Below are 26,051 nucleotides of genomic sequence, written 5' to 3'. Positions count from 1 at the left end.
CGACCTTCGTCTCTCCCGAGCCCGTACGGGAGTTGTAGCGATGAGACAAGACAGTAACTGCTAACAATTGGATACTACGAAAAAGTGGGTAAAAATGTATGTTAAATTTTTTTTTTTTTTAAATGTTATGGGATGCATGTTCTACATTGTTTTTGATGGTAGACTGTTCTGGTAGGCCTACATTATGATCAAATATCCACAGTAGCCTTCTTGACCACTGTTAAAACTGTAACTTAAAGAGGGTACAGCCTCAGTGTTCACAGTAAACGTGTGTTGGAAGTTGCACAGAATTTTCACAACGTTCAAGTTTGCGATCAGCAGACCTGAAATTAGCTCAGTGCCTAAAAATATTCCAGGGAAAATTGGCAGGCAGTGTGCCCCCGGTGACGCGTTGGGCAGACTGCACCACCCTCTGGAGAGCCTTGCGGTTGTGGATGGTGCAGTTGCTGTACCAGTGATACAGCCCGACAGGATGTTCTCAATGGTGCATCTGTAAAAGTTTGTGAGGAGCCATGCAAAATTACTTCAGCCTCCTGAGGTTGAAGAGGCGCTGTTGCCCCTTCTTCTCCACACTGTCTGTGTGAATGGACCATTTCAGATTGTCAGTGATGTGTATGCTGAGGAACCTTAAGCTTTTCACTTTCTCCACTGCATCCCCGTCAATGTGGATGGGGGCATGCTCCTTTTCCTGTCTCCTGAAGTCCACGATCAGCACCTTCATTTTGTTGACATTGAGGGAGAAGTTATTTTTTTGGCACCACTCCGCCAGGGCCCTCACTTCCTCTCTGTAGGCTGTCTCGTCATTGTTGGTAATCAGGCCTACTACTGTTGTGTCGTCTGCAAACTTGATGATTGAGTTGGAGGCGTGTGGGGCTACTCAGTCATGGGTGAACAGGGAGTACAGGAAGGGGCTGAGCACGTACCCTTGTGGTGCCCCTGTGTTGAGGATCCGCGAAGTGGAGGTGTTGTTTCCTACCTTCACCACTTGGGGGTCGGCCTGTCAGGAAGTTCAGGACCCAGTTGCACAGGTAGGGGTTCAGACCCAGGGCCCCGAGCTTAATGATGAGCTTGGAGGGCACTATGGTGTTGAAGGCAGAGCTGTAGTCAATGAACAGCATTCTTACATAGGTATTATTTTTGTCCAGGTGGGATGGGGCAGTGTGCAGTGCGATGGTGATTGCCTCGTCTGTGGATCTATTGGAGTGGGATCTAGGGTGCCAGGTAACGTGAAGGTGATATGATCCTTAACTAGCCTCTCAAAGCACTTCATGATGACAGAAGTGAGTGCTATGGGGAGATAGTCATTTAGTTCAGTTACCTTTGCTTTCTTGGTACAGGAACAATGGTGGACATCCTGAAACAAATGGGGACAGCAGACTAGGATAGGGAGAGATTGAATATGTCCGTAAACACTCCAGCCAGCTGGTCTGCGCTTGTGGCTAGGGATGCCGTCTGGGCCGGCAGCCCTGCGAGGATTAACAAGCTTAAATGTCTTACGTCGGCCACAGAGAACGAGAGCCCACAGTCCTCGGGAGCAGCAATGTGTTATCCTCAAAGCGGGCGAAGATGATGTTTAGCTTGTCCGGGAGCAAGACGTCAGTGTCCGCAACATGGCTGGTTTTCCCTTTGTAATCCTTGATTGTCTGGAGTCCCTGCCACATATGTCTCATGTCTGAGACGTTGAATTGTGACTACACTTTGTCTTTGACTGAAGTTTTACCTATTTGATTGCCATATGGATTCTCAGCAGGTCGACTGCGGCTAATCGAATGACCCCACATTTGAACTGCAGCTGCTAACCAACGCAATAGATGTTATGATAGGGACAGTTGATGCCAAATTTGGCTTTGTGCCACCCACCCATTTCCTAAAGGTTTCGAATCCGGAGTTGTTGTGTGGATGGATGGTGCTTCGTCTGCTTACTTGTGTGAAGAGAACAGAGCTAAACCAAAGAGTGTGTAGAAGAAAAAAACCTGAAAAAAAACCTGCTGACAAAATTCAAGGTTATTAACGAGCACGGAGGGAGAGTAAATTGACAGGCTACGCAGATGTCTACTGCTAACAAACCACGAGAAGTACATGACATAGTACATTAGCCATAGAGCAGATTTAACCCTAGGGTACAGACTTCTCTCTCCTATGAAGGAACACTCATAAGGTCAGCGAAATGGCTCCAGAAGCTGTATGTGATGCCATTTGTAGCAACACATTGGTGATAAATGGCAACAACCATTGATTATCACAAGGGTTTACTGTATGTCACCTGCAATGCTACCAAACACTCTGTTGGGTAGAGCAGTCTTGTACAATGAGATGAGGGGGAATCCCGCCACACACACACACACGCACGCATATGCACGCATAGCCATTTTTCTCCGCCCCCTAGTGTGATGTTTTGGAGCAGCTCTTGAAGGGCACTGGAGCAGAGACACACACAGAGACACGTGCACTGTAGCAGAGACACCCACACTCACACACACCCTGCCTCCCTCACTTCCAGAGCTACCTAAAGCCCCAGATGAGCTGGGTAAAGCGTTAAAGTTAATTTAAATAATAAACAAGTCTTATAGGAGGCCCTACGGGGAACATTAGTCTACTAATTAACGATGGTTTTGCCTATACTTCACACTGGCCCACACTGAGCATACTCTGTTCATGCTCCGTTCTCCTGCGAGGTAGCTCATTTCTATGGTGTTTTGGAGTCCTCCTGTGCTGACTCAAAGTGCATCCTCTTCCTTCCCATCTGCCTCGGCCCTACTCCCTCTCTGGAGCACAACGAACAGACGGAGCTCTGCTGATGTCAGACAAAATGGCTGCCACCACTGCGAGGGGGCAGCAGGGGGTGGGCAAACATTGCAGGCCTACATAGCAGTATACTGCATGACATTTTAAGAAGATGCAAATGCTTAGCAGCATGCTAAAATGTGTGGAATGCTATGTGACGGGAGTAGGATTTCTTGAGGAATTATCTGAGAGTTGTAGCCTTAGCCTAGTTTGTCACTTGCCTGCTAAAATCATAAGTGCATTACTGAATATTCTACATAAATCTTTCAATCTGCAGTTGAGTTAGCATGTCACAGGCGTGTTGCTAGGGGAGTCTTTGAGTGCTTTTCTGAGTGCGAGTGTGTGTGTGTGTGTTTGTGTGTGAGTGAGTGAGTGAGTGAGTGAGTGAGTGAGTGAATGAATGAGTGAGTGAAAGTGTGCTGTACAGCTTCTTTATCTACATATTTAGGCTTGAGTTTGTAATGGTACATGTATTCATATTCAACCGTTTGATATAGGGACCTCGGTTTGGGCTGCACTGTGAACCCAAATGAATTGTTAAAAACACTGACATTTCCATAATGAAAACACTAGGCCTATAGGTTATGCCTATGCTGCGTTGTAGGCCTATGACTCGGGTAAATCTGAGCTGAAAAAACAACAACATTTCAGGCTATTCCGTTTGAACAACTAGAACCTATGTGCACGTTGTGATGAAAATTCTAATCTTAATTAGTGTTGTCCTTTTGTGAGACGCAGCCGGGAACTAGTTCCGTAAGATAGCGAGTGGTGGGGTCAATAAACCAGAATTGGAGGATCCTCCATCATCGTTTAAATCTCCAGTTTGTTGTCTTCCCAGTCGATTACTACGGCGATGGACAGAGAGTGGTGGACAAAACGTTAACAGTATGTCGCCACGCTCAACGAGACTAGCCTCTGCAGCTGCCAACACCTCAAATATGTTGACACATTTACGCCGACATCACCCCAATATATAAACGAAAGACTGAAACGCAAAGAAACAACAACACAGCATCATATTCCCTCTGCATTCAAGCAGCCCTTGGCAGCTGATTCTGACAGGGCCAAAGAGATTGCAATAGCAAAAGGTAGGCCAGATGTATAGATTTTCAGTCTTTGCTTTGTAGTCGTGGATATGCACCCATTCAAATCAAATCACTGTTATTTGTCACATGCACCGAATCCAACAGGTGTACAACAGACTTTACTGCGAAATACTTACTTACGAGCCCTTTCCCAACAATTCAGAGTTAAAAAGTGTGTGCTTATGTGTGTTTTGGCGTGTCAGTGTAGTATGTGTGAGGTTGTGGGTAGAATCCAGTAAATGTTAATAGAGCCAGTGCAAAAAAAAGTGTGTCAATGCAAATTGTCCGGGTAGCCATTTGATTAACTGTTGAGCAGTCTTATGGCTTGGGGATAGATGCTGTTCAGGAGCCTTTTAGTTCCAGACTTGGAGCTCCGGTACCGCTTGCTGTGCGGTAGAAGAGAGAACTGTCTAAGCCTTTTTTAGGGCCTGGATAGCAGAGAGCTTGGCCCCAGTGATGTGCCGGGCCGTACTCACTATCCTCTGTAGCGCCTTGTGAGTTGCCATACCAAGCGGTGATGCAGCCAGTCAAGAAGCTCTCAATGGTGCAGCTGTAGAACCTTTTGATGATCTGAGGGCCCATGCCAAATCTTTTCAGCCTCTTGAGGGGGAAGAAACGTTGTTGTGCCCTCTTCAAGACTGTGTTGATGTGTTTGGACCAGGATAGGTCCTTACTTATGTTGACACCGAGGAACTTGAAGCTCTTGACCCGCTCCCCTACAGGCCCATCGATGTCAATGGCCCACCTGTGAGCGGCCCGTCAGGAACTCTAGGATGCAGTTGCAGAGGGAGGTGTTCAGTCCCAGGGTCCTTAGCTTATTGATGAGTTTGGAGGGCAATATTTAGATTTTTTTTTGTCATTTAACAGACACTCTTATCCAGAGCAACTTACAGGAGCAATTAGGGTTAAGTGCCTTGCTCAAGGGCTCATCAACAGATTTTTCACCTAGTCGGCTCAGGGATTCGAAACAGCGACCTTTCGGGTTAGTGGCCCAACGCTCTTAACAACTAGGCTACCTGTCGCCATATGGTGTTGAAAGCTGAGCTGTTTTCAATTAACAGCATTCTCACATAAGTGTTCCTTTTGTCCAGATGGGAAAGGGCAATGTGGAGTGCAATAGAGATTGCGTCATCTGTGCATCTGTTGGGGCGGTATCCAACTTGGAGTGGGTCCAGGGTGTCTGGGATGATGGTGTTGATGTGAGCCATGATCAGCCTTTCAAAGCATTTCATGGCTACAGATGTGAGTGCTAAGGGGCGATAGTCATTTAGACAGGTTACCTTGGTGTTCTTGGGCACAGTGACTATGGTGGTCTGCTTGAAACATGTAGGTATGACAGACTGGGTCAGGGAGAGGTTGAAAATGTCAGTGACGATACTTGCCAGCTGGTCAGCGCATGCTCTGAGTAGGCATCCTGGTAATCCGTCTGGCCCTGCAGTCTTGTGAATGTTAACCTGTTTAAACAGCTGGTGCTCTCATGCATGGTTCAGCATCGCTTGCCTCGAAGCGAGCATAGAAGGCATTTAACTCGTCTGGTAGGCTCACGTCACTGGGCAGCTCGCAGCTGGTTTTCCCTTTGTAATCCGTGATAGTTTGCAAGCCCTGCCACAACTGACATGCGTCAGCCGGTGTAGTAAGATTCAATCTTAGTTCTGTAAGATTCAATCTTAGTCCTGTAAGATTCAATCTTAGTCCTGTATATGCCTGTTTGATGGTTCAATGGAGGGAGTAATGGAATTTCTTATAAGCGTCCGAATTAGTCACACTCCTTAAAAGCAGCATCCTTTAGCTCAGTGCGGATGTTGCTTTCTTGGTACAGGAACAATTGTCAGCAACAACGGTGATTGTCAGCAACTCTTGAAAGTGCTCGAAACACATTACAAACTTCCCTTGCACCCATTTCAGCAAACAAGTAGTACCTGCTCTATATAAGAAAGCCAAAGCCGAAGTTTTCAACTAATTGGCCAATGCACCCTGTAATGGGAGATTAGGCACACCCCCTTTATGAGAATCATCTGACACTGAAGGAGGCAGTGTCATGGTGCGTTCATAACCAAGATGCAAGTCGGTATTTACCACATACAACTGGGAAAAATCCACTTGAACGGCCTTCCAACTGGTAATTACTTGTGGGAAACTCATCTTGAGCACTCACTTCTCCTACATGGTGACCTCTGACGTCACATACTAAGGAAATGGCCTCTATAACAGCATGTTTGGCAGTTAAATGCAACAGCAAAACATTATTCATAAAAAGCAATCTATTCATGTGGTTTTTCAACTCTATAATTTGTTTACATGCATGATAGCCAATTGGCATTTCTCAACGAGATAAAATAACTTGAATGCATCCAACTGCTATTTACGACTTCACAACTGGTAAATTCCCACCTCCCACATGGTTACAAAAGCAGAGTGGAAACAACAGACAATGCCAGAGTCACAACAGACAATGCCAGAGTCACAACAGACAATGCCAGGAACATTGTGAACGCTGAACATTGTGAATGGCATGTTAATCCCCCTTTGTACCAAAAACCGAACCGTGACCCCAAAATCGCAATACGTACCGTGTTTGGTGAACCATTACACCCTTTACCGATGGCAGAAATGGACTAAGCTACAGCACAGAACAGCTCTATAATTCAACCACCAACTACAAGGCTTGTCTAACTGAGTTTGTATGTATTATTATTTGCATTGTAAAGTTTTAACAACAGACTGTATAACCATCCAATACATCTAACCCGTTTTCCCCCCACCACTGCATAAGTGGGGCAGACTTGTGCCAGAGAGGATGTGGGGCGGGGGGACTATGGGGAAAGGCTGCATAAAACCCATATATGTTCTGCACACAAACACACACACACACGCATACAAACACACACACAGACACACACAATTTGAACCATGAAAACAACACCACCACAACACAACACAACACAACACCACCACACCACAACACAACACCGTCACTCTTGTCAAGATGGCTCAACACCGCCTCTACTTCCTAAGGTGGTTAAATAAAATTGGCACGCCCCCTCTCCAAATACTACCGCTGCACCCATCGAGAGCGTCCTGACCAGCTGCATCCCGGCCACGGCCTGGACATACATTCAAAACGGTGCATGAGGAAGTCCCACAGCATCATCAAGGACCCCACACACCACAGCCACAGACTGTTCACTTCCTTACCATCGGGCAGACGGTATCGGAGCATCGGGTCTGATACCAACAGGCTCAGACAGTTTCTATCCACAAGACATCAGACTGCTGAACACTTGAACTGGACTGACCACCTGCACTGACTCTCCGCAACTTAGCACACATGCACTCACTCACACACACATACACACAAACATCCACATACACACATATACACCCATGCAACACACACATCATAACTGCTGCTACTAGACTTTTATTTATTACTGCTAAACAGTTTAAACACCTGCTCTCCAATCCCCCCTTTCCCGACACACGTGTAAATATTCTACTATCAATTGTTGAGTGCCGTTCCTATATTTATACTTCTGCTAAACATTTTATTATATTCTACCAGAGCCATTTCCTGGTTATTCTTATTCTTATCTTTTACTATTTCTTATTGTTGTTACGTTATCGAGAGGGAACCTGCAAGTAAGCATTTCATTGGACGGTATATACCATGTGTATCCTGTACATACCACTATTAAAACTTGAAGCTGAACTCACCAGGATGGGGAAGCCGGTGAGGAAGTCATAAATGAAGACGATGCCGCTGATCAGGTAGGTGATCTGCAGCGAGGTCTTGAGCGATTCCGAGCCGTCGATGGACGAGCGCCGCTTGCCCTGAGCGTCCTCCACCACGATGGTGGGCACGTTGAACTTGTTCTTGTCGGCCTTGTGGCCCGCGTGGATGGCGAAGGTCTGGAAGAGGGCAATGCCGATGCAGATGATGCCCATGGCCACGCTGCCGCCGATCAGCAGCAGGAAGCACACGCCGAAGCCCAGGCCGATCTCCGTGACGATGAAGCGGCAGTCGCGGGCATAGAAGCGGTCGATGGTGTCGTGCCAGCCCACGGCGGGCAGTGTGGACAGGATGAAGGACACCATCCAGATGCCCATCACCGTGTGCACCGCCTGCTTCTTGGTATTACTCAACCTACATGGGGGAGGAAGAGGGGGATTGTAAATAACATAATCCCATCTTTGATGTCATAGTTATTCCCTTAAACTGTGGTCTGAAACTCCTGGCTCTATAAACCACACTCCACATGGCTTGCAAAGTGATGTCTAATTCCTACTCGATTCCTATTATTAGACTCAACTTGGGGGAGGAAGAGGAGGGGGGATGTTTGAAGATCTACTCCACATCATCAGAGGACACGATAATAAAATGCCACAAATCTAAACTTCTACATGAGCTTCATGATATTATAAGGATCGGTCTGAGAGAATTGTAATACGATCAAATCAATATTACACGAATAGACTTACTTAATGCACATCATTTCAATATATTCTATGAATAACACCATTCAACTGGATAGAGAGTAGGAGTGGAAATCAATGGAAATGGTTGGTTGATGACCCAGATCATTGCCATGCCCTTTGGTATATTTGTCTCCTTGGTCTATTTAAAGGGTTCTCCCTCACCTCTAAGTAATTGTTTTAGCCCCAGCAATTTGCTCAGAGTGTTAGTTACCTTTGGTAGTACGCATTTGCTATGTGCATGGCACACATAAAAAAAAATACTGCAGGAGGCTGGGGCGTTTTTCCTTTTAACACATCTACGAGAGGCGACACAGGCTTTACCTGAACTAAGACACACACACAGTTGCAGCACATGAAAGCACATTCACAAAGTTCCACTGCACAAAAACCGAGTCTGGAATTCAAATCGAACCTGCCGGAGCAATGTTGGTGCAGTGTCATGGTTTAAAGACCGCAGCACTTCTTAGGGCTCTATTCGATCCGCATCGCAGAAGTTCATATTTACAGAATGATTGAAATTTAAAAACCACATTCACGGTAAATGCTGCATATCTCGGCTCAATGGGAAATTACCTTGACATCTCTATGGCAGAATCAGTAACGCTTCAGTTTAACAGATTGAACTAAGCCCTGACACTGAAAAGCAAGTCTCAGGAAGCATTAGTGGTTTTAATATACCCAAAATAAGTCAAGTGATTTTATTTGACCATGATTCAAGCCACTGTCTAAATACACCAATGTGAGTTTGATTAAACAGAGCCCTGAAATTCATTGACTAAACTAGAAATAATTGAAGACATCATGAGACAGTTTATGTTGCAAAGGCCTCTATTGGTCGCCTTACTTATGGATACCCGATTGTCGATTGTATGATTTTTTTGTGGGTTGTTTTTAGAAAGTGGCTACGGTATAAAGGGACTCAAGAGTATCCAGGCAGATTTTCAGAGTTTACTCCGGCTGAGGATGCCCCTCCTCCAACCCCCATAGCCTACCACAACTGTCCGAGAGGAGTTCTGGAGGTAAACCCAAGCTGTCTTTCAGGGGAGAGATCAAAGCCAGCTTCGTCCATCCCCCTCTTCTCTCATCTCCTCTTACCCTCATTCACATCCTTTGATTAATCTCCCTCACTTCACAGAGACATTGTACGTGTGTCTTTGCACAGAGAATGACACCAACCTCACCAAATGAAGTAAAGTATACAGTATTACGACATATATAAATGGTAGATTTTGATTTGAATTGGTCTGTGCTACATGTATGCAGGGCGATGGGAACAGCGTATAGAGGAAGGCAGCAGCCCTGGGTCTGCCATGTTTGCATTAATCTGCCTTTATCGCTGTGCTAAAGAAGTGGGTCTCTTAGCTGCTGCGAGTCACAGATCGCTAGCCTTTCCTCAAAGTGCCTGAGGTGGGAGCAAAGAGAGGGATTTACGTCATCAAGCTGCTTGAATCTATTACTATAAAACGAGAGGGAGGAAGAAGAGAGGGAGAGAAAAAAACTCCTGAGAGATAGTGAGCACTGGCTGATGAGAACAGATGATGAAGCGTTTGTTTCCAGTGCAATGGCAAAATTCATTATTCAGGCCTTCAGTATGCTCATGTCAGGTAAAGCACGCGGCCATGTGCTTTCAAAAGGAGAAATTGGGTCTGTTTCAGGTGAAAGATGAAAGTGTCACACTCTGATCTGTTTCACCTGTCCTCGTTATTGTCTCCATCTCCTCCAGGTGTCGCTTGTTTTCCCAGTGTATTTATCTCTGTGTTTCCTGTCTCTCTGTGCCAGTGTATTTATCCCTGTGTTTCCTGTCTCTCTGTGCCAGTGTATTTATCCCTGTGTTTCCTGTCTCTCTGTGCCAGTGTATTTATCCCTGTGTTTCCTGTCTCTCTGTGCCAGTGTATTTATCCCTGTGTTTCCTGTCTCTCTGTGCCAGTGTATTTATCTCTGTGTTTCCTGTCTCTCTGTGCCAGTGTATTTATCCCTGTGTTTCCTGTCTCTCTGTGCCAGTTCGTGTTGTATGTTCCAAGTCTACCATCGTTTTTCCCGTACGCCTGCCTTTGCAATTCTCTTTTTCATAGTCCTCCTGGTTTTGACCTTTAACCTGTCCACGACCCTTCTCTTGCCTACTCCTTTTGGATTATTAAACATTGTAAGACTCCAACCGTCTGCCTCCTGTGTCTGCATCTGGGTCTCGCCTTGTGTCATGATAGAAAGAGGTCACATGGAATTACATTGTTAAGAGGAGCTGGAAAAAATGTGTGAGGGTCTTTATGGGGGCGGGGTGAGAAAAAAGATGACTTTGGGGGACAGAAGATGGATAATGTTATTGTGAATCAAGCTTCAGGTCTATAACTGACTCTCGCTTGCTCTTTCTCTATTCCCCCCTCTCTCTTTTTTGAGAGAGCAAGAATCTGTACACAGGTTTCACAACAATTTGGGATGATTTGTTTGGACACAAACCCATAGCTTTAGCTACTCTGAAATTATATTAGGTAAAGATAATTGAGGACAAGCACCGCTTGTTGGGTAAACAAAAATGTTGTTAATTGTATTTTTTTGCCAAAAACCTTGTCTCTGCTGAGCTGGAAAATTGGCCTCGTTAACTATGATCTGGACATCTGTAGACAATTTGACAATAGGAGCTAGAATAAAATATCTGTGCACAGGAAGGGCTATTTAGAGAATCCTTATCAATACACACCATTTGATTAATCTCATTGTCATTAACACACAGTATCCATCTCCCTGTTTTCATTGGGCTGATTCTGACATTCTAAAATGACATTCAGTTTCAAAGTGGTTGAAATTTTACTCTTAAGCTGGTTTGATACCCACCCCCAAACTCATTTGGTTTGCAGTACGGTTTTTGCACACTAAAATGTGTTTGTTCATGTGCACTTGGCCTGCAATTACATCGCTCTTGAGATGCATTCATCTACAAATAATTGTTATGAACTTTTTGATGATCAACATGGGGACAGATTTGCATAACAATAATAACATTCAGACATTTTGAAATTAAAAGCACAAACTTCACTTTTAATCTGTTATTCAAATAACTGTCAAAACCATACCACAGTTGGGGCCTCCTGAGTGGCACAGTGGTCTAATGCACTGCATTGCAGCGCTAACTGCGTCACTACAGATCCTGGTTCAATCCCAGGCTGTGTCGTAGACAGCCACGACCGGGAGACCCATGAGGTGCATAGTTCTCCGGGTTAGGGGATTGTTTGGCCAACCAGGTTGTCCTTGTCCCATTGCGCGCTGGCGGGGCGCAATGCACGCTGAAACAGTTGTATGGTGTTTCCCCCGACACATTGGTGGCTTCCGGGTTAAGTGAGCATTGTGTCAAGAAGCAATGTGGTTGTGTTTCAGAGGTCACACGGCTCTCGACCTTCGCCTCTCCCGTATGGGAGTTGCACCGATGGGACAAGACCGTAATTACCAATTGGGGAGAAGAACATTATTATTTTTTTAAACAAACCGCAGTTGACAAACAAGTTACAAATGGTGGCTTTAAAACATTTCTCCTAGTCCTACAATATACTTGTAGGTCTGAGATTTGAAACATCTTTATTGAGGGGCACCTAAGGTAGAAATGGCACAGAACAGATCGTTCAGATAAGTTGGACTTCCGACTTTGACCCTAATTCATGGTTCCTGTGTTGTTCAAGTAGCGCCAACAAGGATCCCATTACTTCTGATGGTTGTGGAAGCCAGATGGAACTGGATGGAAGTGATGCAGCGGATGCTCTCACAGTCTGGCAAGTCTAGTCCCACACGGGATTACCTGGATTCCACACCAACAGATGTGTCCGGGATAAAGGGAATTCACTGGGAACGCATCACTAACTCTCCTGTTTCTCTAACCCTATGAAACCAAGTCCATCAGACACTCAGTCAGATTCTTCATATTATGATTGGCATGGTTGGAAAGGATGAGTATGACAATGTGTTCTGGGGGAGAGATAATGTAGCCTAGGCTATATTTGGCGAAATTATATGATGTCGCTGTAGCTGAATGCTTTGTCAGAGGGAGGCTGCATTGAATTACTTGAAAGTCTTGAAGAAAAACAACATTTACTGTAGCTGTTAGTAGATTTGCAAATAAACTCACAATGTAGATTACGCTAATTCTAGGCTACTGGAAGGTCATTCATAATTTGTGGTTTATCTAATGCGTGACAAAATGTAACTATGCAATCCCACGAACAGGTGTAACGGTTGTAATTACTAAGTAACCATGTCTACCAATTACTTTTCTATTTTTGCTTCACATTGTTGTCCGATCTCCCAACATTATTTAACTACCATTAAGACAGGTATATGCAACACTTAAAAAAAAGTGGGACCAAAAGCACAATCAATGGCTGCCCCTGTATATACAGTGAATTTGAAAATATCTTCAGACCCCTTGACTTTTTCCACATTTTGTTATGTTACAGCCTTATTCTAAAATTGATTAATTTCCCCCCTCTCATCAATCTACACACAATACCCCGTAATGACAAAGCAAAAACAGGTTTTAAGACATTTTTGCAAATGTATTATACATTTAAAAAATCACATTTACAGGACATAAGTATTCAGACCCGTTACTCGGTATCTTGTTGAAGCATCTTTGGCAGAGGTTACAGCCTCAAGTATTCTTGGGTATGACTCTACAATTTGGGGAGTTTCTTCCATTCTTCTCTGCAGATCCTCTCAAGCTCTGTCAGGTTGGATGGGGAGCGTCGCTGCCCACTATTTTCAGGTCTCTCCAGAGATGTTCGATCGTGTTCAAGTCCGGGCTCTGGATGGGGCACTCAAGGACATTCAGAGACTTGTCCGGAAGCCACTCCTGCATTGTCTTGGCTGTGTGCTTAGGGTCGTTGTCCTGTTGGAAGGTGAACCGTCGCCCCAGTCTGGGGTCCTGAGCGCTCTGGACCAGGTTTTCATCAAGGATCTCTCTGTACTTTGCTCCGTTTATCTTTCCCTCGATCCTGACTAGTCTCCCTGTCCCTGCCGCTGAAAAACATCCCCATAGCAAGATGCTGCCACCACGTTTCACCGTAGGGATGATGCCAGGTTTCCTCCAGATGTGACGCTTGGCATTCTGGCAAAATAGTTCAATGTTGTTTCTCAAGGTCTGAGAGTACTTTAGGTGCCTTCTGGCAAACTCCAAGCAGGCTGTCATGTGCCTTTTACTGAGGAGTGGCTTCCGTCTGGCCACTCTACCATAAAGGCCTGATTGGTGGAGTGGTGCAGAGATGATTTTCCTTCATCGCCCCAGAGGAACTCTGGAGCTCTGTCAGAGTGACCATCGGGTTCTTGGTCACCTCCCTGACCAAGGCCCTTCTTCTTCGATTGCTCAGTTTGGCCGGGCGGCCAGCTCTAGGAAGAGTCTTGGTGGTTTCAAACTTCTTCCATTTAAGAATGTACTCTTGGGGACTTTCAATGCTGCAGAACGTTTTGGTACCCTTCCCCAGATCTGCCTCGACACAATCCTGTCTTGGAGCTCTACGGACAATTACTTCGACCTCATGGCTTGGTTTTTGCTCTGACATGCACTGCCAACTGTGGGACCATATATACATAGGTGTGAGCCTTTCCAAATCAAGTTCATTCAATTGAATTTACCACAGGTGGACTCCAATCCAGTTGTAGAAACATCTCAAGGATGATATGATCAATGGAAACAGGATGCACCTCAGCTCAATTTTGAGTGTCATAGCAAAGGGTCTGAATACTTATATAAATAAATGAGGTATTTCAGTTTTTTTTTATATACATTTGGAAAAATGTATAAAAACCAGTTTTCGCTTCATCATTATGGGGTATTGTGTGTAGATTGATGAAGAAATAATATAATTGTATCAATTTGAGAATAAGGCCGTAACATAACAAAATGTGGAAAAAGTCAAGGGGTTTGAATAACTTCCGAATGCACAGAATGCCTTTCCACTTTTCTTTTGGACGTGCAACTTTTCACAGCATCTGTAGAAACAGGACAAACAAACATAGTCACTGTTTGTGTGCGTCTGTAAGTTATTGTTCCTATGTATAAGTTTGTATATGGAGTGAGAAAAATATAAAATGAAAAAATATATATATTATTTAAAAAAAAGAAACCAATGGAAAAGATACGGGACACTCGCACAAGAGAGTCCACCCACCCGCAACAACACACAGCAAGAGAGAAGCAATCAAACTAGACGCCAGTTCTTCCCCACACATACCTGTAGTTGACGGGCCAGCGTACCATCCACATGCGGTGGTAGGAGAGTGAGGTGACTGAGAAGCAGGTGACCAGCGTCAGGGTGTAGAAGGTGGACACGAACACCTTGCACAGGCCCTCGTTCCATTGATAGCTGGAGTGCTGTCGGCGCAGGGTGATGACGCAGTACATGGTGATGGGGATGGCCATGTTAAGGATGTGCGTGCCGGCCAGCGTGCAGATGAGGAACTCCAGCGGCTTCCACTTCTTCTGCTTGGCGCTGACGCTCAGGATGCCCCAGGCGTTTGCCAGGATGGACACGGCTGAGCACACCAGCCAGGCCAGCGCGTTGGTGCTGATCACTTCGCTCACCTCATCCTCATCCATGGCGGAGCGCGGGGACGATGCCATCGGGGGGCGGGGCGGCGGCGAGAGGAGAGGTCACAGCGGAGGAGGAGGAAACGGCGTTGGTAGTGGTGGAGGCGGGCAGGAGGGGGCGCAGGGCACAGCAGGGCGACTCGGGCATCCTACCGGGGCGGACAGGCACTTTCCACAGGATAGGTGGTGCACCAGGGGACAGACGGCATGGTGGTGGCAGCAGCAGGAGAGAATGAGTAGAAGGGGAGGGTGAAGGAGGGGGAGAGACTGGGGAGGAGTGGCCAAGCCCAGCCAGTGTCACTAACAGGCCTGGAGAGGGTGAAAAGGAAGAGAAAAGAGGAGGGGAGGGGAGAAGGATACAAAGAGAGATGATAAAGGAGTAATAGTTTACATTCACATTACTTCAATACATAACAATTCCAATTCAATTTTAACAATCAACTGATAGGCCACTCATTGTAAAACACTTATGGTGAACATGGTGCAAGTGAAGGCAGGTTCATTTCATGTGCAACCAAAGAGAATTTGACCACACACTCCAGCAAAGTTTACAATTTCGACCATCTATTAGGTTCATTGGCTGAATCCAAAACTAGACTCTGCGGTAGGCTACGGATGCTCTAAGGTAGGCTTCACTATTCACTGCCATGTCCTGCAACTGGCCCCAACTTGGGGAATTTCACAATCTGGAAATAATGAAATGGTGCCAGTAACACGAAATCCAATTCTTGCTTCTGATTCAAACTGCCGGTGCTGTAAAGCAATATTGTATAGTTCAATACAGTAGCATACCAAGATGCTACTGTATTGAATACATTTTTATCACATTTATTCCCAATAATAGATATGGCCAGTATGGTAATAGGACATATGACAATGTGTCAATCAACTCCCTGTTTTCCATAAAATGTCTGTATGAACAGCATAATTACCCCCAAACAATCCACATGCCACTCTTTTCACATCAGCCATCCGCAGGTATGTGTACACTGCATTATGCTCTTTGATCAGCATTCAAAGCTATTTTCTCAGTCAAATTGCCCTTGCTAGAGAGAATACACAAAGGAGATCCGTTTTCCCCCACACCACAGTGAAGTGTAAAACACTTGGCGCAGCTGGAGTGTTGTCAATTCACTTCTATTTCCTGTCTGTTTTGTTGTCTGGAGAGTGATGTGCCCTCGGCCATACCCCAAGGAGAGACACTCAAAATGAGTGAGATGTCATCGCTCAGGCCTCTCGTACAAAGGCTAGCCAACTTATCCGAGTTCCTGCCTCCAACAGCTATTGCATTGTTTTGTGGTGCTAGCTTTCGGTTTGAGCTTTACATTCAGGGTTGCATTGCAAAAAGATACACTACATGACCAAAAGTATGTGGACAACTGCTCGTCGTACATCTCATTCCAAAATCTTTCTCAAACTGTTGCCACAAAGTTGGAAGCACAGAATCGTCTGGAATGTCATTGTATGCTGTAGCGTTAAGATTTCCCTTCACTGGAATTAAGGGGCCTAGCCCGAACCATGAAAAACAGTCCCAGACCATTATGCCTCCTCCACCAAACTTTACAGTTGCCACTATGCATTAGGGCAGGATCTCTTGGCATCTGCCAAACCCAGATTTGTCCGTCGGACTGCCAGATGGTGAAGCGTAATTCGTTGCTCTGGAGAACGAGTTTCCATTGCTCCAGAGTCCAATGGCGGTGAGCTTCACACCACTCCTGACGACGCTTGGCATTGCGCATGGTGATCTTAGGCTTGTGTGCGGCTGCTTGGCCATGGAAACCCATTTCAATAAGCTCCCAACAAACAGTTATTGTGCTGACTTTGTTTCTAGAAGCAGTTTGGAACTCAGTAGTAAGTGTAGCAACCAAGGACAGATGATTTTTAAGCGCTTCAATACTCAGCAGTCTCGTTCTGTGAGCTTGTGTAGCCTACCACTTTGTGGCTGAGCCGTTGTTGCTCCTAGATGTTTCCACTTCACAATAACAGCACTTACAGTTGACAGGGGCAGCTCTAGCAGGACAAACTGACTTGTTGGAAAGGTGGCATCTTATGACGGTGCCACGTTAAAAATGACTGAGCTCTTCAGTAAGGGCATTCTACTGCCAATGTTTGTCTATGGAGATTGCATGGCTGTGTGCTCGATTTTATACACCTGTCAGCAACGGGTTGGCTGAAAAAGCTGAATCCACTAATTTGAAGGCGTGTCCACATACTTCTGACTATATAGTGTATGTTATGTTACAGAGTAGTGTTTTTAATCATCTAAATCAATCCATCACTCAATCAACCAACTACATTATACACTAAGGGAAACTACTGGGTAAAGATCAGATTAACATAAACTTTTGGTTGATATTTGACTGAATTCCCATTTAGCAAGCACTTATTGGACCACTGCTGGTTATGAGACAGCACACCACTGCAGGCAGGCAAGTCAATGTCAGAACCTTGTCATTATATTGATGACTAGTGATGGCGGGAAAAATCGATACAGTAGAGTATCACAAAATAATTTTTTGAAGAGATTATATTTATTCTAAGGATCGATTCTCAAAATAAATAAATAAATAAAGTATATTATTTTTTTCTTCTTCTTGTAGGTAGTTAACGTTAGCTAGCGCTAGTCATTTGTACCTAGTCCAAAATAGCTTGGCCTCAATATTTTTGTGAGCCAATATGTTTTTAGTACTACATGTCTGATCAAACATTTTATCATGTCTCTCTCTTGTCCCTCTGCAGCAGACATATAGTGAGCAATATGTTAGGAACATAGAATCGCAATACTTATAGAATTGTAAATAAATCGTGATATATATAGAATCGCAACACATATCGTATCGGCACCTAAGTATTGTGATAATATCGTATATTGAGGTCCTTGGCAATTCCCACCCTACTGATGACAGCCGATATGGTAGTGTGCTGCTAGCACAGCATGAGGTTACTAATTGGGAGAAGTCCCAGGTACAGGAAATAAATGCAGGTTAGCGTTTTTCGTCATTAATCGTGTACTGGACGCAGCTCTGCAGAGTAGTCACTTGCTAGCAAAGCCACCAAGTCATAAAATCTGATTTGAAACTTGACCCTAACTCTAACCTTAACCACACTGCTAACCCTTGTGCCTAACCCTTAAATTAACATCAAAAAGCTTTAATTTAATTTTTACAATATAGTCCATTTTGAATTTGCAATTGGCCCATCTAGCGCAAATTGCTCAGTTCTGCCTCCAGGACAAGACTCTTCCCAATTAACATTAACCTGCAAAATAAGTGAATTATTATTATTGCAATACTGCTCAAGATATTGTTGCTAACCATTTGAAAGATGATGATGAAAAAATTGCAAACTATCCCTACAACTCTGGGCATGTCTTTTTGCTGTCAGCGCATACCAAACCCCCGACACATCACAGATTCAGCCACAGAGCAGCCTGAATCCCATTATAGGGCCAACCCAGCCAAGCTGTACTGGGCTGGCCTTGTTACACATCCCACCATAGTTACTGGAACCGCGCTGGAAATATCAGCCCTATTGTGTGAATCAGGTCATGGAGAAGGCCAGCTAAAAGCTTTCTCAGAGATTCTTGTGGTTTCCTGTAGAGAATGATGATGACCAATAGCATAAGCATAAAGGGGCAAGTGGTGGCACCTAATAAATTGAGTCTACAGACAGGTTGGAGCCATTGGAGTCCTTTTATAAGCAGAAGGCTCAGACATTCATAATGATGTAAACCTAGCCTTATCAAAATGCCCAGGTCACAGCTGCCTCCCAAACTTACCCATGAGATGCACTTAGAGCATAATTCTAACAAAATCTTGATTTGAAATTATTGTGGGTGCAGCAATTGAGCAATATTACACTGAACAAAAATCTAAACTCAACATGCAAAAATGTCACAGATTTTTACTGAGTTACAGTTCATATAAGGAAATCAGTCAACTGAAATAAATTAATTATGCCCTAATCTATGGATTTCACATGACGGTGCAGGGGCTCAGCCATGGCTGGGCCTGGGAGGGCATAGGCCGACCCACTTGGGAGCCAGGAATGAATTTTACTTATCTGGTTCATAAATCATTTAAATAGGTTTGCTAAATTAATCTAATCACCCAGCCTCGTGAATTATGCATGGATGCTTAGGCTAATGTTGTATTCTTACCTTATGAAAGATTCCTCCCGCAGACTATTCCAATCTTTCTGTGATATTACTTTTGCTGTAGTCCACAAAAGTCGTGGTCAGTCCTTACATTCCGAATTGAGGAACGACACTGGCGACCATTAACATCAATCCAACAGTGTGATTTCGAAAATGAACAGGCAGATTTGAAACAGTATCAGCACAGCTGTACGTGGCCATTATTGTAGCGTGCACATCCTTTGTCCTATTTGGAGAAAATAACGTATATGCTTAGTTCCCTGTGGCAGTGGGAGTAAACCGCAATAATAAGAAATTATTTATTGGGACAATATCATTTTCTTGGTTGTCGTCTCCTCTGTGCTTAGCCTATATTTTGAACATCTATACAATACATTATTGATGCGTAATTTCAACTACCCATTTTTTGTCTTTCCCCTGATTGAATATTATTATTTGACTCAAAGGAGAAAAGACTCCTAAGATCTATTTTGATCCAGATGTCATTGCAAAAACATTAGAACTATACTGAACAAAACTATAAAAGCAACATGCCATTTCAAAATTTTACTGAGTTACAGTTCATTAAATTAAATCAGTCAATTGAAATAAATAAATGAGGCACTAATCTATGGATTTCACATGACTGGGCAGTGGTGCAGCCATGCGTGGGCCTGGGAGGGCATAGGACCACCCACTTGGGAGCCAGGCCAACCCACTGGGGAGCTGGCCCAGCCAATCAGAATGTTTTTTTCCTCACAAAAGGAAAGAATTACAGACGCACATACTCCTCAGATTCATCAGCTGTCCGGATGGCTGGTCTCAGATGATACCGCAGGTGAAGAAGGCGGATGTAGAGGTCCTGGGCTGGCGTGGTTACATGTGGTCTGCGGTTGTGAGGTCGGTTGGACATACTGTGGCATTGTGTTGTGTGACAAAACTGCACATTTTAAAGTGGCAATTTATTGTTCCAAGCACAAAGTGCACCTGCGTAATGATCGTGCAGTTTAATCCGCTTCTTGAAATGACATACCTGTCAGGTGGATGGATTATCTTGGCAAAGGAGAGATGCTCACTAATAGGAATGTAAACAAATTTGTGCACCAAAATTTTGAGAAATAACCTTTTTATGAGTATTGAACATTTTTGGGATCTTTTATTTCAGCTCATGAAACATGGGACCAACACTTTACATGTTGCGTTTATATTTTTGTTCAGAATAGTTTGTAAGTCATTCGTCAAAGTTAGACATATTGTTTGTCTACAATCTTTTTAGCCTGGTCTGTTTTTGACAGGCTCTTTCAGAGATGTGGAAGGGAGTGGACAGACACATGGGGTATTGGCTAAGTTCTCGTTATGTGGCTTCAGTTGTAGTGGGGTGCTTCCTCCTTCACATCTCCTCTGATCTCGGGCAGTAGGAAGTTCAGAGGTTAGACGAGTGGACCAGAAGCCAGAAGGTTTCCAGTTTGAATCCCATGCTGGACAATAGGGGAGGTCAACTGGCCACCACAAGGTAGATCACAGATAGCCTCTCCTGCATTTGAGCGAGTCACTTAAGCCCTACAATCTTCCAGGGGCGCTGTTCTGCAGCTGAATCTGTGCTCCCAATTTGTGGCGTCTGTCTGAGCCATTCGGGAGCTTAAGGTAAGATGTCCAAATCTGATGGACTGTCAAAGTCTTTAAAAGTCTCCTCTTTGTCCATGTTTCAGTTTTTCTCTAGACCTTTGTGTGCCGGCGACATTGCCAAAGCAGCAAGGCGCCAGCCCAAGTCTGCAGGCCAAACATCCCCCAAAGTCAACAAATCATCTGATATCAGTCTGGCTTCATCAATATTTCCAGTCAGTGGACCTGCTTAATCAACAACTCATTACATAAATATACAGTTTACGTATGGCTAGGTCCCAAGAAAAATGCTGGCGAGCCATAATGTCCCAGAGAATAGATGAAATAAATTGCAGGATGTGCACCGGCATAAGAACCAGATTCAGAGTGATGCCAAATGATGTATCGAATGATGCTGTATTTGTAATATAAACACACTGTCTAACATGTTGTTCACTTCATTAAACAAATAAATACAATGCCAGCGTTGTCGGTGGCAATGTGGAAGCCTAGTAGCCTATCAAAATAATTTCAATGGAGGTCTCAAACAAAGTGTTGCATAAGGAGCCAAGATTTAGTCCCACGTCCTCCTACTCTTTGGATGAGTAATTTAGTGCTTTGCAAATCTGTCAGTGAAGCTTAGTGAGACACGGGGGAGAGGGGGGGGGGGGTGCTACAGAATGCATCACATCATCACATATAGAGATAGATAGATACTGTAGATATACAGTACTTGTCAAAAGTTTGGACAAACCTACTCATTCAAGGGTTTTTCTAGATTTTTACTATTTTCTACATTGTCGAATAATTGTGAAGACATCAAAACTATGCAATAACACATGGAATAATGTAGTAACCAAAAAAGTGTAAAACAAATCAAAATTTATTTTAGATTATTTCGAAGTAGCCACCCTTTGCCTTGATGACAGCTTTGCACACTCTTGGCATTCTCTCAACCAGCTTCATGAGGTAGTCACCTGGAATGCATTTCAATTACAGGTGTGCCTTGCTAAAAGTTAATTTGTGGAATTTCTTTCCTTCTTAATGTGTTTGAGCCAATCAGTTGTGTTGTAACAAGGTACGGGTGGTATACAGAAGATAGCCCTATATGGTAAATGACCAAGTCCATATAAAAAAAAGAACAGCTCTAATAAGCAAAGAGAAATGACAGTCCATCATTACTTTAAGACATGAAGGTCAGTCAATCCGGAAAATTGCAAGAACTTTGAAAGATTCTTCGAGTGCAGTCGCAAAAACCATCAAGCGCTATGATGAAACTGGCTCTCATGAGGAATGCCAAAGGAAAGGAAGACCCAGAGTTACCTCTTCTACAGAGGATAAGTTCTTTAGAGTTAACTGCACCTCAGATTGCAGCCCAAATAAATGCTTCACAGACTTCAAGTAACAGACACATCTCAACAACTACTGTTTTGAGGAGACTGAAGTCAGGCCTTCATGGTCAAATTGCTGCAAAGAAACCACTACTAAAGGACACCAATAAGAAGAGACTTGCTTGGGCCAAGAAACACAAGAAATGGACATTAGACCGGTGGAAATCTGTCCTTTGGTCTGATGAGTCCAAACTTGAAATTTTTGGTTCCAACCACTGTCATTGTGATACGAAGAGTAGGTAAACAGATTATCTTGGCATGTGTGGTTCCCACCGTGAAGCATGGAGGAGGAGGTGAGATGGTGTAGGGGTGCTTTGCTGGTGATACTGTCTGTGCTTTATTTAGAATTCAAGGCACACTTAACCAGAATGGCTACCACAGCTGTCATCAAGGCAAAGGGTGGCTACTATTAAGAATCTAAAATTTAAAATAGATTTTGATATGTTTAACACTTTTTTGGTTACTACACGATTCCGTATGTGTTATTTCATAGTTTTGATGTCGTCACTATTATACTACAATGTAGAAAATAGTAACAATTAAAGAGAAACCCTTGAATGAGTAGGTGTGTCCAAACTTTTGACTGGTACTGCACATATATATATATATAGAGAGAGAGTAAGTGAATAAGTGTGTGAGTTAATGAGAGTGAGAGACAGAGAAAGAAATAGACAGAATATAAAGTAGATTGATGGAGACAGTATATCACACAAAAGGATAGGATACAGACAGATAGACAGGTCAGTGTGTTTGGAGAGACAGAACAGAGGTGTGTGTGTTTGAATGTGAAGCTGACCTACATCTCCCCATTGGTTTGTGAGTTGGGGCGGGAGAGCTGTGCATGCCCCCGGTGCCTTGCCACCAATCAGCACGATGCATCGGCCTAGGCCGAGAGCGCCTGTCTCTCCAGAGCTGTCGGAAAAGACGAACACTCCATGCCGCAGCAGGCCGGCGTCTACACCGGAAGCGCCGCCTGCACACCCTCGTAGCCGTGAAGCCTAGCGACCCTAAAACCCAACAAGCACTTTGCTTTGGCCCCAGGAGAGACTCATTAAGTCACTGAAAGGCTCTGGTCATCCAAAGAGAGCATTTCACCTACCGCTCGGGAAGTGAGCTAAAATAGCACAATGCCACACTCAAAAAGAGAAGTCACTTGTCTAGTCAGGGAGTGGTTCCAAGCTGGTATTCCCATTTTGTGGTAACATCGAGTGAAAACCTGAAAGGGAACCGCAAAACCCAGAACAATACAATAAAGAGTAGAACGATTCAATTTATTTTAGTTGAACTGACATTTGTGTTTCCAAGCATTGCTATGTGACGTGTGTGAACTGCCATAATGGAGGTCCCATTAGGAAGTTAATAACATGTATAGCTAAAATGTAAACACAATATAAATATGATTCCGAATAATGTCACGAACGCTGGCGAACATGTCTTAGAAACTATCGGCAGCTTACTGACATAATTCACACGTTATGGAGTATTATGACATGCTTATGTCATTATCATGAAGGCAACACTATGCCTCCTATAAGTGAATGGCAAACAGCTGATAAGTAGAGCCAGATATAGTAGAGCTTAGTCAGAAGTTGCCCTGAATGAAAGATCTAGGATCAGATTACCCTTCGCCTGTTTTTACTGTGTTGTTTAAGAGACACAGGTCTCCAATTTATTAATGGCACAGGTTAGGTCATAGGGTCTCTCAGAACATGTACATACATAGTACAATCGTGACATCTTTTCTGTTTCACGTACAAGGCCTCAGAGTGTTGTGGCGAGTGTTCTTGGAGTGCTATCAAATGGCTGACTACAGCGTCATCCTCCCATGCATACAAACAGCCCTCTTTAGCGTACCATCATCAGCATGATCTGTTACTGGAAGATATCTGACACTCCCATTGTCCATGTGAGCGACTGGGCCTGAATGGAAGCAGAGTGGGGCTTACTATTCCGAGGTATTAACTGATCTTCCCCTTTTGGAATAGTGCAGAATAGTGTAGTGTCATGGAGTACAAAGCCTGTCTCCAGGATGGGGGAGTCAGAGACAGTTTAGGAATTACAGCTGCCGTGGCCCGCTGAGTCATCCACTACAGGCAGGCAGGCAGGCAGGCAGGCAGGCAGGCAGGCAGGCAGGCAGGCAGGCAGGCAGGCAGGCAGGCAGGCAGGCAGGCAGGCAGGCAGGCAGGCAGGCAGAAGACACAGCACTCTCACCAAGTGGGAGGAACTAGTCCTTCAGAAGCCAAGATGCAATCTGACTCATCTTCAGTGAATGACGAATAATCAACTTGTGATAAACAATTATCCCAATATGATATCTCTGATGCAGAGTGATCGGCAACACTTCATTCCAGGTTGATAAAGTACTTGTTTGAGTCATTAGGTGCTGGAGGTCTTGCTGAAGAGATGCTGACAGTAAATGAATGATCAAATCCTCAACTTTGCACAGAGCAAAAGTCTGTCCTGTGCGTTGGTGTGGTCTCTATTGATTAAGCAATCATAAAAGAGCGAATTATGACAAATATTTTGGGGAGTTCAAAAGTTATTCGGACTCAAAACCATGAAAAGGAATAACTCAAGGAGGTCGAGATGCCAAAATAATATACTCAAAAGAATGAGTAGGGTGAAAGTGCAAGGTGCTGTAAAACAAAACTATATATTCAAATCTAATTTTGGGGGGGGGGGGGGGTAAATAAAAACAAACTACCATAAAAAAAAAAGTCTCTAAACTTAAAACATTTATTAACATCATAATATGTTCTAATTCAATCCAAGGCAATAACAAACACATATTCATTGTCAAATGAATGTAGTACAAAGTCATTGTTTATAAACTTGTTTCTATTGAGAGGTGGCTGTTTGAAAAGAAAGCCATTTTTAACACCCTTATTTCAATCAAACATCTTGTTATTACATTGAAATATACTGATCTAATTAGGACTTGTTTTTATCTTGTCCCACCTTTTAAAATCGACTGGGATTGCATCCTTCTCCAGCATGGCCCCATGGTGAGTAGTCTGTCTGCCGAACATCTAATATATCAAGAAATATGTAAAGTACCGTTTTGGGACTAAAATATGTTTACTGGGATGTCCATCTGTCCAAATGAAAGAAAGCCAGCCATATTTTACCTATGGGGATTCTTTCAAGTCCAAAATAAGTCAAAACCAAAATGATCACAACCAAAACAATTGACACCAGAGATTTACACTCACCGGACAGTTTATTAGGTACACCACCCTGTTCAAGAAAATGGATCACTCCTACAGACAGTGAGTCACATGGCCGTGGCTTGTTATATAAAGCAGGCAGACAGGCATCGAGGCATTCAGTGACAGTTCGATTGAACGTTAGAATGGGCAAAATGAGGGACCTAAGCGACTTTGAGCGTTGGATGATCGTTGGTGCCAGGGCGCCGAATCCAAATCTCAGAAACGCCTGCCCTGCTGGGCTTTTCATGCATGACAATGTCTAGGGTTTACAGAGAATGCTGCGACAAACTAAAACCATCCAGTCAGCGGCAGTCCTGTGGGCAAAAACAGCTTGTTGATGAGAGAGGTCGAACGAGAATGGCAAGAATCGTGCAAGCTAACAGACGGGCCACAAACAGACAAATGACGGTGCAGTACAACAGTAGTGTGTAGAACGGCATCTCAGAATGTACAACTCGTTGATCCTTGTCACGGATGGGCTATTGCAGCAGACGACCACACATGGTTCCACTCCTATCAGCTAAAAAGAAGAAAAAGCGTCTCCAATTGGCACGCAATCACCAACACTGCGAAGTTGAGGAATGGAAAAATATTGCCTGGAACATGACAGCGAGTTCAGTTTACTTGAGTGGCCTGGTCAGTCCCCAGACCTCAACCCAATATAACATCTTTGGTATGTGATCGAACGGGCTGTTCGCAGCGCGAATGTACCGCTGTCCAATCTGCAGCAACTGCGTGATGCCATCACGTAGGCATGGACCAACATCCCTGTGGAACGTTTCCGACATCTTGTAGAATGCC

At 44.1% G+C, this 26,051-nt stretch overlaps 1 protein-coding gene across 4 annotated transcripts in view; it reads right to left on the bottom strand.

Moving 5' to 3' along the window:
• Nucleotides 1-26,051, bottom strand: part of gpr153 (G protein-coupled receptor 153) — a 62,272-nt gene that overhangs the window by 21,986 nt on the left and 14,235 nt on the right. For 2 of the 4 annotated variants that reach the window (XM_036988079.2, XM_090184379.1), the window contains exons 1-3: nt 19,073-19,185; nt 14,558-15,222; nt 7,584-8,013 (exon numbers count right to left, since the gene is read on the bottom strand). In XM_036988079.2, the coding sequence (XP_036843974.1) occupies nt 7,584-8,013; nt 14,558-14,946 (819 nt within the window). In that variant the 5' untranslated portion in view covers nt 14,947-15,222; nt 19,073-19,185. Of the gene's footprint in view, nt 1-7,583; nt 8,014-14,557; nt 15,223-19,072; nt 19,186-26,051 lie in introns of those variants that run through there. The other 2 variants (XM_036988078.2, XM_090184378.1) reach the window with 1 other exon arrangement.

The sequence above is a fragment of the Oncorhynchus mykiss genome, chromosome 9, assembly GCF_057628025.1.
Source record: "Oncorhynchus mykiss isolate SJ-2025 chromosome 9, ASM5762802v1, whole genome shotgun sequence".
Taxonomy (NCBI): domain Eukaryota; kingdom Metazoa; phylum Chordata; class Actinopteri; order Salmoniformes; family Salmonidae; genus Oncorhynchus; species Oncorhynchus mykiss.
Note: the sequence above shows the minus strand (reverse complement) of the source record. Positions and strands in the feature narration are given on the sequence as shown.